This window comes from Cupressus sempervirens, chromosome 7, assembly GCF_028749045.1.
Source record: "Cupressus sempervirens isolate cs-2001-9-10 chromosome 7, ASM2874904v1, whole genome shotgun sequence".
Lineage (NCBI taxonomy): Eukaryota > Viridiplantae > Streptophyta > Pinopsida > Cupressales > Cupressaceae > Cupressus > Cupressus sempervirens.
In genome coordinates, this window is record NC_143124.1 from 465,276,826 (window position 1) to 465,288,875 (window position 12,050).

General features: G+C 34.7%; 1 protein-coding gene across 1 annotated transcript in view; it reads left to right on the forward strand.

Moving 5' to 3' along the window:
- LOC149547555 (uncharacterized) overlaps nt 1–6,136 on the forward strand; it is a 44,692-nt gene extending 38,556 nt beyond the window's left edge. The window contains exons 3-14 of the mRNA XM_089791703.1: nt 2,332–2,399; nt 2,549–2,587; nt 2,739–2,839; nt 3,522–3,634; nt 3,741–3,840; nt 4,014–4,160; nt 4,375–4,435; nt 4,613–4,710; nt 5,020–5,162; nt 5,270–5,353; nt 5,446–5,535; nt 5,705–6,136. Coding sequence (XP_089647829.1) covers nt 2,332–2,399; nt 2,549–2,587; nt 2,739–2,839; nt 3,522–3,634; nt 3,741–3,840; nt 4,014–4,160; nt 4,375–4,435; nt 4,613–4,710; nt 5,020–5,162; nt 5,270–5,353; nt 5,446–5,535; nt 5,705–5,759 — 1,099 coding nt within the window. The 3' untranslated portion in view covers nt 5,760–6,136. The remainder of the gene's footprint in view (nt 1–2,331; nt 2,400–2,548; nt 2,588–2,738; nt 2,840–3,521; nt 3,635–3,740; nt 3,841–4,013; nt 4,161–4,374; nt 4,436–4,612; nt 4,711–5,019; nt 5,163–5,269; nt 5,354–5,445; nt 5,536–5,704) is intronic.
- The last annotated feature ends 5,914 nt before the right edge of the window (nt 6,137–12,050 follow it).

The window sequence follows — 12,050 nt, forward strand, 5'->3', positions numbered from 1 at the left end:
GTATATATATATATATATATATATATATATATATATATATATATATATATATATATATATATATATATATATATATATATAACACTATGGTTATATTTATTATAATTATATTATAATTATGTTACAATATTAATTATTAATTAACAAATAGACATGCCCCTTACAAGGACATGTCTATTCATGGCTTATGCTTATTAATATGAGGAGAGCTGCCTTTGGAACATACACACCACATATTATGGCAGTGTTAGTACATTTGCAGCGATTCAAAATTTTAAAGGAAAATAACTTCCCTTTATACCATATCCTCAAAATAATTCCTTGAGTCTGCTTTGAGTCTTTCTCAATTAATTATAATAGGACCTCAGTAAGATATTACAATTCATTACATCTTTTCACAATTACAAAACATTGTCGGCTCACAAGTAAATAAAACTTCTCACACATACGATCTCTGACCTCACGCACTCACTGACATCATCATCAAGGTGTCTATTGTCACTCTCTAACTTCGCTCATCATGATTCTATTCCTGTTAAGAGATACAATCCGAACATCAGAAACTACTTCTCAAGTACCGTGTCTGCAGACGGTCCTCTGTAATTCTTGAATAACTTTTGCATGTCTTCGACTCTTTGCATACGCACTTATCCACTTCAGCAGGGCACAATGTAGAACATATCCTCAATTGCGCTTGACCTCATAATCAATACATAGTCAGTACAACCTCGTTCTCTGCCTGCTGCTACTCTAACAGTCTTTATAGAAACAATACCATGTTGACATCAATGACACACACAGTCATGAATGCAACATGTCAATCACGCTATTGAACTCTCCTTGCTTAGGATAGTCCCCTAAAGGAATATAATCAGCATTCATGCTAACAGCTACATGGGAAGGGATAGAGATCTTTGAGCATCCCAATCTGATATTGGGCAAGGTCAAGCAATTAGAGAATGGGAGGACTATGACGAACCTGATTTAATGAGGGCTGCTCGGCCCCATATGGTGCTTGTTAGCAACCATTTTGTTTGCTTTATTATAATTAAATAAATCATGAAGATTTTAAATAAATAAAATATGCAAGACTTGGATCCTTTGGGTTGACCTAGGATCTAATTGGTAATAATCTAAGATAAACTTTTATCATTTCGCTGGAGATGACTTGTCTGACCTATGATTGGATCTCCTATTTAAGGAGAAGCATTCTGTTAGTTGGGTTATGCTTATTTAATTTGGGAAATCGCCCCTAAGTGTGTTGATTGTTAGAGCTTGGGCACCCCCGTGCCAGGTAGGACGAAAAACCCTAAGCTGGTCTTTTCTTCTAATTGGACATTGCAAGCACGGAAGGATGTTGACAATTGATTACAGATTACTGGAGAGCTAAGTTTGCAGGAGGACATTGAAGTTACCAATCAACTTATCCTAGCATCTGAACCCCGAGCTGGGAAAAAGCAATCAGACTGACTTTGCCTTTGTATCCAACAGTGCAAAGTCAGAGATGTCAGATCAGCACAGTTAGAAGAGACATCATCTTTGAGGAAGGTCTGCAAACTAACGTAGAGCCAATCTCACAATCAAAGGGGCGGACATCAGGAGGATATCGCAAAATTTACACTGCTGTAGCCTGAGCCTGGTAAGGCAAGCCTGATACCATGCAGTGCCAAGGTCACCTGGAATTATTCATCTTCCGAAAATCAGTATGGTATTTCTAATCTGACTAAATAGTAGTTGGGCCTATTCTATTGTAGACTGTGATCTCTGCAAATCATATTATAAACTTAATTTGTGTATTTCATCAATTATCTGTTCATACTCAGCTATCTGATTCCTGTCTATTATAGGTTCTTGTGAATTTCTATTGGATAGTGAATAGAAGAGTTTTCAGACTTTGAAGTTCACAAGAATTGTTTAGCATCTTTCAGAATGGCTTGTCAGCTTTGTGTAAAACCCAAATTCTGATGTACGATGGCTCTGTATCCTCAAACTGGAAGGAATTTCTGTAACAGTGAAGATGATATGATATTTATCAAATCTTTTGATAATTCTACTTTTTGAAGGTCGTCTACATCATTTTCTTTTTGTTATACCAGGCATATATTTTCCTGTTTAGTCCAAAATTTTCAGTGATGATTGTAAGTTAAAAAAAGTGAACTCACTCATTCTGAAGTAGGTGGAATGTGCTTACTTCCCTTCAGTACAACAGAACTGAGACAAATTTATGTTAGAAGCTGCATATGCAGTGTATATCTGTTAATGTATCATCAAGCCTTTTGGTATCAACTGTATGTGAACATTGTTGTCTTTTTTTATTTTATTCCTTGGCAGATGCCAGAGGGCTAAACTGTTGCAGCCAATTAGGGCTACTGCCACAGAAATGCCTCCCAAGGTTCCACGTAAGTAATTTCAAGCCCACAAATTATGTACACTACAACTCATATGACACAGGATAATTTTTAAAAGAGAATTATAGCATGTAGCGTTTGCTCATTTTGAACCTCTGATTGAATACACACTAAAGCTTTTATTCCTATCAAATTTGCAGAATACTCTGGAAAGGAGAATACTAAAATTGCAATCAATGGTACTATACTCTTTCTTATACTAGTTAATATTTGAAAGATCTTCTGCTTCTGTAGGATTTCAAATTGTCCGAAAGTCATTTATCTTAGTTAACAAGCCAGAAAAATTATTGTGTTTCAATCAACTTATATTCTTACATCAAACTTTTGCAGGATTTGGCCGCATTGGAAGATTGGTTCTGCGTGTTGCATTAGGAAGGGGTGACATTGAAGTAGTTGCAGTTAATGACCCTTTCATTGATGTCAAATATATGGTATGAAGATGATTAAAAATGACTAAATTTCTCTTTACCCTTTCATTGATGTCAAATATATGGTATGAAGATGATTAAAAATGACTAAAGTTCTCTTTTGGGGAGCTTACTATTCTGTCTACTGTACCAAAATCCCTTATTTCTTTATCAGTATACTGCAAGCACTAACTTTTTCTGCTGTTTAGAAGATATTTTCTGAGAGGAAGCAAGAAACGTAGAAGACAATTTGAGAATTGTGAAATCTAAACTTAAGGATGGCCTGATTGTGTGTAGATTGGGTAAACTGTTTAAAAGGGTATTATAATGAGAGGAAAAAAGACTCAAATGACAATTTGAAAAATTCATTATCAAGTCTAAATGCTACTGCTTGGTAATTTCCTCTTTTTTTTGTTTGGTTTTTGTAGATGTTAAAATCTCTACTTGAGGATGGTCTCTATGTGTACAGATTGCATGCCAGTTTTTATTACATGAATTCGAAGTTTGAAAATTATTCTTTATCTTCTATGGTTTATTTTTTAAGTGTTCTCATACTTATGATGTCGTCAAAGGTCTGTTTGGTGTATTTTTTGGACCTTTGTTTGTATTCACTGTGCACATGTTGAACCTCTTCATTGCTGTGCTGTGTCTGTTTATTAAATATTGAATGCTCGATGACATTATTTTAATTTGGGCATTGGTGCAGGCATACATGTTCAAGTACGATTCAACACATGGTATCTACAAGGGGAGCATTAATGTTGTGGATGATAAGACACTTGAAATTGATGGCCACAAGATTACAGTTACTTCCAAGAGGTTTGTGCTTCAAGATTAGTATAATACAATGCAAAATTGCAAACAATAATAGTATTCACCATCCTCAAAAGGTGATGCTAAAGTATGGTTTTAATTGTTGGTGTAGGGACCCTGCAGAGATTCCATGGGGTGATTTTGGAGCCGATTATGTTGTAGAGTCATCTGGTGTATTTACTACAACTGATAAGGCGTCTGCACATCTTAAGGTAGAGATTTTTGTTGTTTATAAGAATTCACTTGATAGGTGAAAAATATATTTGATGTCTTGAACATTGTTCATCTTCCTGTCATACGCATTAACTGATTCAGGAACAACTGGGGCACTTACCTTGGGTTGTTTGGCAAGTCTTGTAATTTTTAATGTTTTCTTTTGTGACAGGGTGGTGCTAAAAAGGTGGTGATTTCAGCTCCATCAGCAGATGCCCCTATGTTTGTGGTTGGAGTTAATGAAGAGACCTACAAATCCGAGATGGCTATTGTTTCTAATGCAAGCTGCACAACTAATTGTCTTGCCCCCCTTGCAAAGGTAGACAGACCTCATTTTTAGGTTATTCATTAAATAATGTCACCTTCTACTGAAAACGCTAGGCAAATGTGCACCAATATCTGCCAATCTAATGTTTGCCAATTATTTTCTCTATAAATAAGATCTGTTAACTGCAATATGCCTACATTGTTGCAGACTCTATCTAGTTTGTTTAATAATGAACTAATATCATTGCACATGTGCTGATTTACAGGTTGTGCATGAAAAGTTTGGTATTGTTGAGGGTCTTATGACAACTGTTCATGCAACGACAGGTTTATATTGTTCCTTTTATCGCCTCAAAAATCATAGAAAGCCCTAATGTTGGTTTAATTCAATGTATTTATTGTTGACATTTGTGCATGTGCCAAGGTAATTTTTTTACTGAAGAAGTGAGTGCATTTACTATAGATTGAAACGTCGCATCTAGAATATGATGTTTGTGAACACAGCTACTCAGAAGACTGTAGATGGCCCCTCGATGAAGGATTGGCGTGGAGGTCGTGGCGCTGGACAAAATATCATTCCGAGCTCAACTGGTGCTGCAAAGGTATATAATTTATCCTGTTCATTTTCCAAGGATGAAATTTGAATATGCCGATGGACATTGGTGAATATGAATAGAAACATGCTTACTGAACTTGGTTGCGAAATGGGAATTATTTGTGTGGTTTTGCCATGCAATCAATTTCCTCCATTTGATTTTCCTGCAAAGAGCAAAATCATGTGGCCCTTTTTCAGAATGTGCTTGGCAAGTGCTTCTGTATATTTCCATTTGTTTGAATAGCAGCCTTTACGATTTATTTGTAAAATGATACTGATATTTGCCTTCTTTTGTTGGCAATTTTGTGTTCTGCAGGCAGTCGGAAAGGTTCTTCCAGCATTGAATGGGAAACTAACTGGAATGGCTTTCCGTGTCCCAACACCGAACGTTTCTGTAGTGGATCTTACCTGTAGGCTAGAGAAACCAGCGTCTTATGATGATATAAAAGCAGCACTGAAGTATGCTTGATAAGCTACATCTATATATATGGATGATGTGTCACCATTTTTCCATTTATTTTCTCCTAGTTGGTTGTGAAGTCCCTCAATTTTGTAATTTTTGACAGGACTGCGTCTGAAGGATCTCTGAAAGGCATACTTGGATATACTGAAGATGACGTGGTCTCAAATGATTTTGTTGGGGATGAGAGGTGAGGAATTGTGAACTTGCGTAAAAGCTGTTGGTTAAAAGTATACTTCAGGTTAAAACCTATCTATTTGCATTTTCTGTGTCAACGTTCAGGTCAAGTATCTTCGATTCTAAGGCCAGTATAGCATTGAGCCCTCAATTTGTGAAGTTGGTCTCGTGGTATGACAACGAATGGGGATACAGGTAATCAATTTAATTGATGATTTACGTTTGAATTGGATGGAAGGATAATCAATAGCTTTCCTCAATCAAAGATGCAGTAGATGATGTTCTAAGATTCTTACCGTGGATATTGAATAGGAGGTTTCTGTTCTATTTACTAATGCTATTGAGTCTGACTTGCTGTTTGCAGCAACCGGGTTGTGGATTTGATTTCACACATGGCATTTGTTGGTTCTCGCAAATGAACTCCGTTTTAATTCGAAGCGTTTCAATTATCGTTCCGAGAACCTTTGAGTAAAGGTTTATAGAGAGAGGATTTCTAGTTAGAAAGCTAAGGTATAGGGTTGTGAGGAGGTTTTTTGAGAGTATCGCTGATAAGATGTGCAATCCATGTTCAAGAATGGTAGAAGTTTTGATAAGGTATTCTATGCCTTGATTGCATTTGTCTTTGGAATAAACTTCATCTACACGGTTTTTATTGAATATTGAGTCAAAGACGTGTGTCGTTCTTAATGTCATTTTGGGTCAGCAATATTAATTTGTCTCTTGTTATCGCCTTTTTAAAATTGCAGCTGGCTTAGTTTTGTCATGTATAAATATATATACATATATATTGTTGTTCGGTCTTGGGTTTTTTTATGCTATGTTCTGTGTGGTAATTGTGTCAATAATAATTGGGAGATGGCTGTACAGCCGAAAAGAAGCACCTGAAATGATTGTTTTTTTAAAGTAGTTGGGTCAAGAGTTTGGCATATGGCTAGATATAAAGGGTCATTGGCATTGTTAGGATATGGTTAGGGTTTATTATTATGGTTTAGATTTTTTATAGAGCTAGATTGAATATCATAGTTAGGATTTGTTGTATGGGTAAGACTAAAAGCATAGGGATGATGATAATGTTTATGACGATAATATTTAATCTATGTTAAAGATTAGGATTAGGGATGGGATTACTATTTATTATGGTTCAAACTAAAGTTAAAATTAATCTCACACGCACTCACACACACACACACACACACACACATATATATGAGATTAGCTTAGTCTTTCTTTCTTCCTATTTATCTCTATATCTATAGCTTTTTCCTTTCCCTTTCCCTTTCCTTTAGATATATCTCTATCTTCCTCTATTTGCATTTGTTTGGTCTCCACTTTTTATCTCTCCATCTTCTTATTTACATCTGTCTGTCAACTTCTTTCTTTTTGTTCATCACTTTGCCCATCTATCTCTTCCCCTTATCTACATTTTTATGTTTGTCTGTCCTATTTGTCATTATCTTTATGTCATCCTCTACTTTTGTAGGAAGATAAAGAGGGAGAAATATATGTCTTTCCCGTCCAATATATCTCTATCTCCATATATGAGATTAGTTTAGTCTTTCTTTCTTCCTATTTATCTCTATATCTATATTTTTTTCCCTTTCCCTTTCCCTTTCCCTTTCCCTTAGATATATCTCTATCTCCCTCTATTTACATTTGTTTGGTCTCCACTTTTTATCTCTCCATCTCCTTATTTACATTTGTCTATCAACTTCTTTCTTTTTGTTTATCACTTTGCCCATCTATCTCTTCCCCCTATCTACATTTTTATGTTTGTCTGTCATATTTTTCATTATCTTTATGTCATCCTCTACTTTTGTAGGAAGATAAAGAGGGATAAATATACGACTTTCCCGTCCAATATGTCTCTATCTCCCAACTTTTCTTTCTCTATTTTTTCTCCAATAAACTCTTCAAAAAGCACTTTTAAAAATAAATCCATAAATCCATTAACATAACCAAAATAAAACACCTTTTTTTGGATAGTCTCTACCTTATTCTTGACCTAGGTTACCTAATACTACTTCCATCAAAAAAATTATTAAATTAAAATAAAACGACTAGTCAATAAATTAATTATATCAAATAAAACATTGAAAATGGTATCTTACTAAAGTTATTAATTTGATATGCTAAGTGGTGGAAAAAATAGTCATTTGTTTGACTTTTTAAAGATATCTATAATATCATGGATAACTAATTAGAGACATCTACGTCAAGGGCTTAAACTCGATTGTGGCTAATATGTCCTTATCTTTTTGGGGAGGCAAAGATGTCACATTTTTCTAGTTTTGCAAGGGCAAAAAGGTATCTTTGTTAAATGGATTAGATTTCATCATTTAACACTTCCTCTATTTGGCTCACCAAAGTTAGTGTGAGATATGTTGCCATTTTGCAAAGAAGTCTTTTCACCTTTGCCAAATTACAAAATTGGGAAAATATGACATGTTTGCCCATCAAGGAAGATAACATTATGTGTTGGCCCTAACAGAGTTTCGAAAAAGTTATGTTAATTTTTTTGAAATTGGTAGTTACGCCACCCATGTAACGTTGTAGAATTGTTAAACATATGTAAGATGTACTTTGAACATCGATTAGAAGTGTAACATTACAACTTCTATGTATTGCTCAAGGAAACTAATCATATGCTTGGAATGAAAGCATTAGAAACTTGTTAGGGTCAATATGTCATGTTATCCAAGCAAGTGACAAATGGGCATGAGATGCATTGGCCCATCATCAACTAATTTGAGACTTCTTATAGGACTAAAACTCTATCACGACCAACATTATGTATTATTTGAGTATTAATGGCTAAGATGTTGTGTTATCTAATGATGCATAGCTAAATATGTAGCGTTATTTGATAAAGTGATAAATAAGCTAATAAGGTCAACGATTTGAGAGTTATGGTCTCCTAAAGTTGGACTACTTGAAAGTCATGAAAATATAATTTGTATTTGTTGTGTGTTGATTCCACATAATAAAATAATGTAATTTTAGGGTTGGTTGACCTCAAAGGGTGGAGCTAATGTCTAGAACATTCTCCGGCAGTGGAAAATTGCATGCTTGGAGGCTGTTTAAGGTAGTTCTAGGTGGTAGTTCGTAGCTCTATCTTGCTGATTTTTGTAAGGAAGGCAACCATGTGGGATTGCATATTATATTTTTGAAATCTGTAATTTTATACTTTTGGAGATAATAAGAATCCTATATTTAGTTCTCGCAAATTGTTGTTGTTTCTCTATTTTTGTTATGTATTTGTGGTATTAAGGGGAGCACCTTCCATCAAGTAGTATTAAAATAGGAGTTCCTAAGTGTGTAGAAAGATTGTTGATTGTGAGATAGTTTGCACTATGACCGTGGTTTGAGCTAAGCGTATAGATAGATCATCATTTGTGAGACAATTCGTACCACAATCATGATTTAGGGTTTTAGCGATAAGTGCAAAAATGTCTCCACGAAGTGAACATGGTGAAATAGGACTATTCCACCTGAGGTTACAACCCTCAAGAGACAAATGCAAGCATTGTAAGAACATATTCACAAAGGGATGAATCTTGTCATAAAAAATGAAAGCGAGGATGAAGGAAAGTTGTGAACCAAGAGGAAGAAAGACTTTTTAGGGCCCTTAAGATTGGGAAGACCTAAGATTGAGGTTCTCACATTTTTAATAAATCTTAACTTAGAGGAATTGATTGCTTGGATCAATGAATTTGAACAAAATTTTGAGTATGAAGATATCGAAGGTCCTAATAAGGTCAAGTTTGCAAAGGTCATACTGAAGTGTCATGCGAAGATTAGGTGACGAGAGATGCAATTAGAGAAAAATAGAAGAGGAATAAAGAAAATCACAAGATGGGATCAGATGATGGATATTTGAAGTGACAATTCGTTTCTATGGATTATGAGCTTGATTTGCTGAAGAAAATGCAAGGGTTGAAGCAAGCAAGAAGATCTGTTCAGAAGTAAGCAGAAGAGTTCTACTGAGTTGACGTCAAGTATACAGGAGCAGACGAGTCTCGTTAGAATGAATTGTATTGAGGAGGCACATTAGTTTTCCATAAAAGGACCTATTTGGTAGTGAGAATATGAGTAGAATAGGCATATGTAAATTCTTTAAATTTCAAATTCTCTCTTTGGGTGCACCAAATCAGAATTGTGAATAGGAATACGTATTCCTATACCAATTTTATTTATTTTTAGAAAACATAAATTTTTGGGTTAGTGAATTCCCCATCAAATTTTGACTGAACCAAACAAGAATAGGAATACGTATTCTTATTTACAATTCCATAATAACAATTCTAAAATACGTATTCCTATTCCCATATTCTTATTCCTCCAACCAAATGGACCCTAAGATTAGAGGAAAAGATAAACAAGAATTTTAAGAGAAGACAAAGCAGAAGAGGTTGTAGTGGAAGATCGGGTGGATAGTCTTATGGAGGTCGAAATGAAGATAAAAAAAGGAGGATAAGGCCAACAATAGCTTTTAGAAATTTCAATCATTTCCATAATCAAAATGATAGAGGCCAGAGAGGAAGAGGAAGAGGAAGAGGATGAGGATTTGGAAGAGGAGGCTTTTGTGGAACATGTTTTCACTACATAGGAGGTCATAGAGCATTTGAATGTCCTCAATGACAAGGAAGGACAGATAGGAGGACTGAAGGCCATACAAGGGTTGTACAAGTGGATGAAGATGCCAAATCACCACATTATGAAGATGTTGAAAGAGAAGTCTTAGTTAATAGAAGAAGACTCACTGAGTGATGAGAATGAACTTGATCAAAGGAGGAGCTTGTTTCACACTAGGTGCAAGTGTGAGGATAAGTATTGTGATGTGATTATTAATGGTGGAAAAATTGACAATTTGTTGTTAGAGGAGATAGTCACAAAGTTAAAGCTCAAGAGGTAGAAACACCCACACCCATAACATATTGCCTCAGTGCATGATGACCAGAAGTTCATAGTCAATGAACAATGCCTAATGAAGTTCAAGATTGGAAGCTATTATGATGAGGTACTATGTGATATCATACTTATGGATGTATGTCATATGTTGTTGGGTAGACTATGGCAGTTTGATAGGTGTGTTGTACATGATGATTGTGTGAATACCTATTCCCTGACAAGGGATGAAGTGTGGCATAAGCTAAATTCATTAAAGCACACAAAAGAAAAGATATCTAATAATGCCATAATAACTTTTTGTTGATAGGAGAAAGTTCCTCAAGTGTATGAGGCATAAGCATATGTGTTCTGTTATAATTTCCAAAGATGGTAAAGAAGAAGTAGAAGAGGTACCTATAAAAGTTGCAAATCTGTTGAATGAGTTTGTAGATATTGTATCCGATAATGTGCTTGATAGATTACCACTAGTAAGGAAGATCGATTATCAGATGAACTTGATTCTAGGAGTTGGATTGTCAAATAGGGTAGTGCATAAAATGACACCAACATAAAGTGAAGAGTCGAACATACAAGTACAAGAGTTATTGCTGAAGAGGTTGATTTGAAAGAGTAAGTCCATGTGATGTACCAACAATATTAGCACCAAAGAAGAATATAGAATTTAGGATGTGTACAGATTCTAGGGCTATCAACAAGATCACAATCAATTGCATGTTTCTATTGTCATGGATGTATGATATTATGGATTGCTTGAGTGGAGTTGTGTATTTCACAAAAATGGATCCGAAGTGGATATAATCAAATTTAGATTAGAGAAGGAGGTGAATGAAAGACAACCTTCAAGAAAAAGGAAGGATTGTATGAGTGGTTAGTAATGCCTTTTCGGCTAACTAAAGCATCAAGAACTTTCATGTGGCTCATGAATGAGGTATTGAAAGAATTTTTGGGTAAGTTTGTCATTGTTTACCTTGACGATATTTTGATCTTAAGTAAGACATTGGAGGAGCATATAATGTATATTCGTAGGTTGTTTGAGAAGTTAACAGAAGAGAAGTTGTTGATTAATTTTTAAAAATGTAGTTTTATAAAGAAATAGTGTATTTGGGATTTATAGTTTTAGCAAAAGCTCTAAAAATGGACTTAGAGAAAGTGGAGGCTATCCTCGAATGACCTATTCCAAGGAGTGCTATTGAGGTAAAATATTTTTATGGATTGGCTAACTTGTACAAAAAAATTATCAGGAGGTTTAATGATATTTATGGACCCTTAAGTGAAATAATGAGAGGGCATAGGAAATAGTTTAAATTGACTACACGAGCAAATGAGATTTTCTTTTTTTGAAATAGAAAGTTACATATCAACCGGTTTTAACACTTCTAGATTTTAATAAAGAATTTCAAGTAGATTGTAATGCTAGTGGTAGTGTAATAGGAGTTGTTTTGAACCAAGAAGTTAGACTTGTTACTTATTTCAATTAGAAGTTAAATGATGCAAAAAGTAAGCATAATGTTATGATAGATAATTTTATATTATAGTTCATGAATTGAAGAAGTGAAGACACTATCTTCTTCCTAAGGAGTTTGTTTTGTATACTGATCATCCAACTTTACATAATTTGAATAGTCAAGGAAAGTTGAATCAAAGACATTTGAAATGGGTTGATTATTTGCAAAGTTACACAATTTTTTTGAAACACAGGAGTGGGAAGTCTAACAGGGTTGCAAATTCTCTTAGTAGTAGACAACTTTTGTTAACGAAGATGTAAATTAAGGTGGTTGGGTTCAAGAATCTCAAGAGTTTGT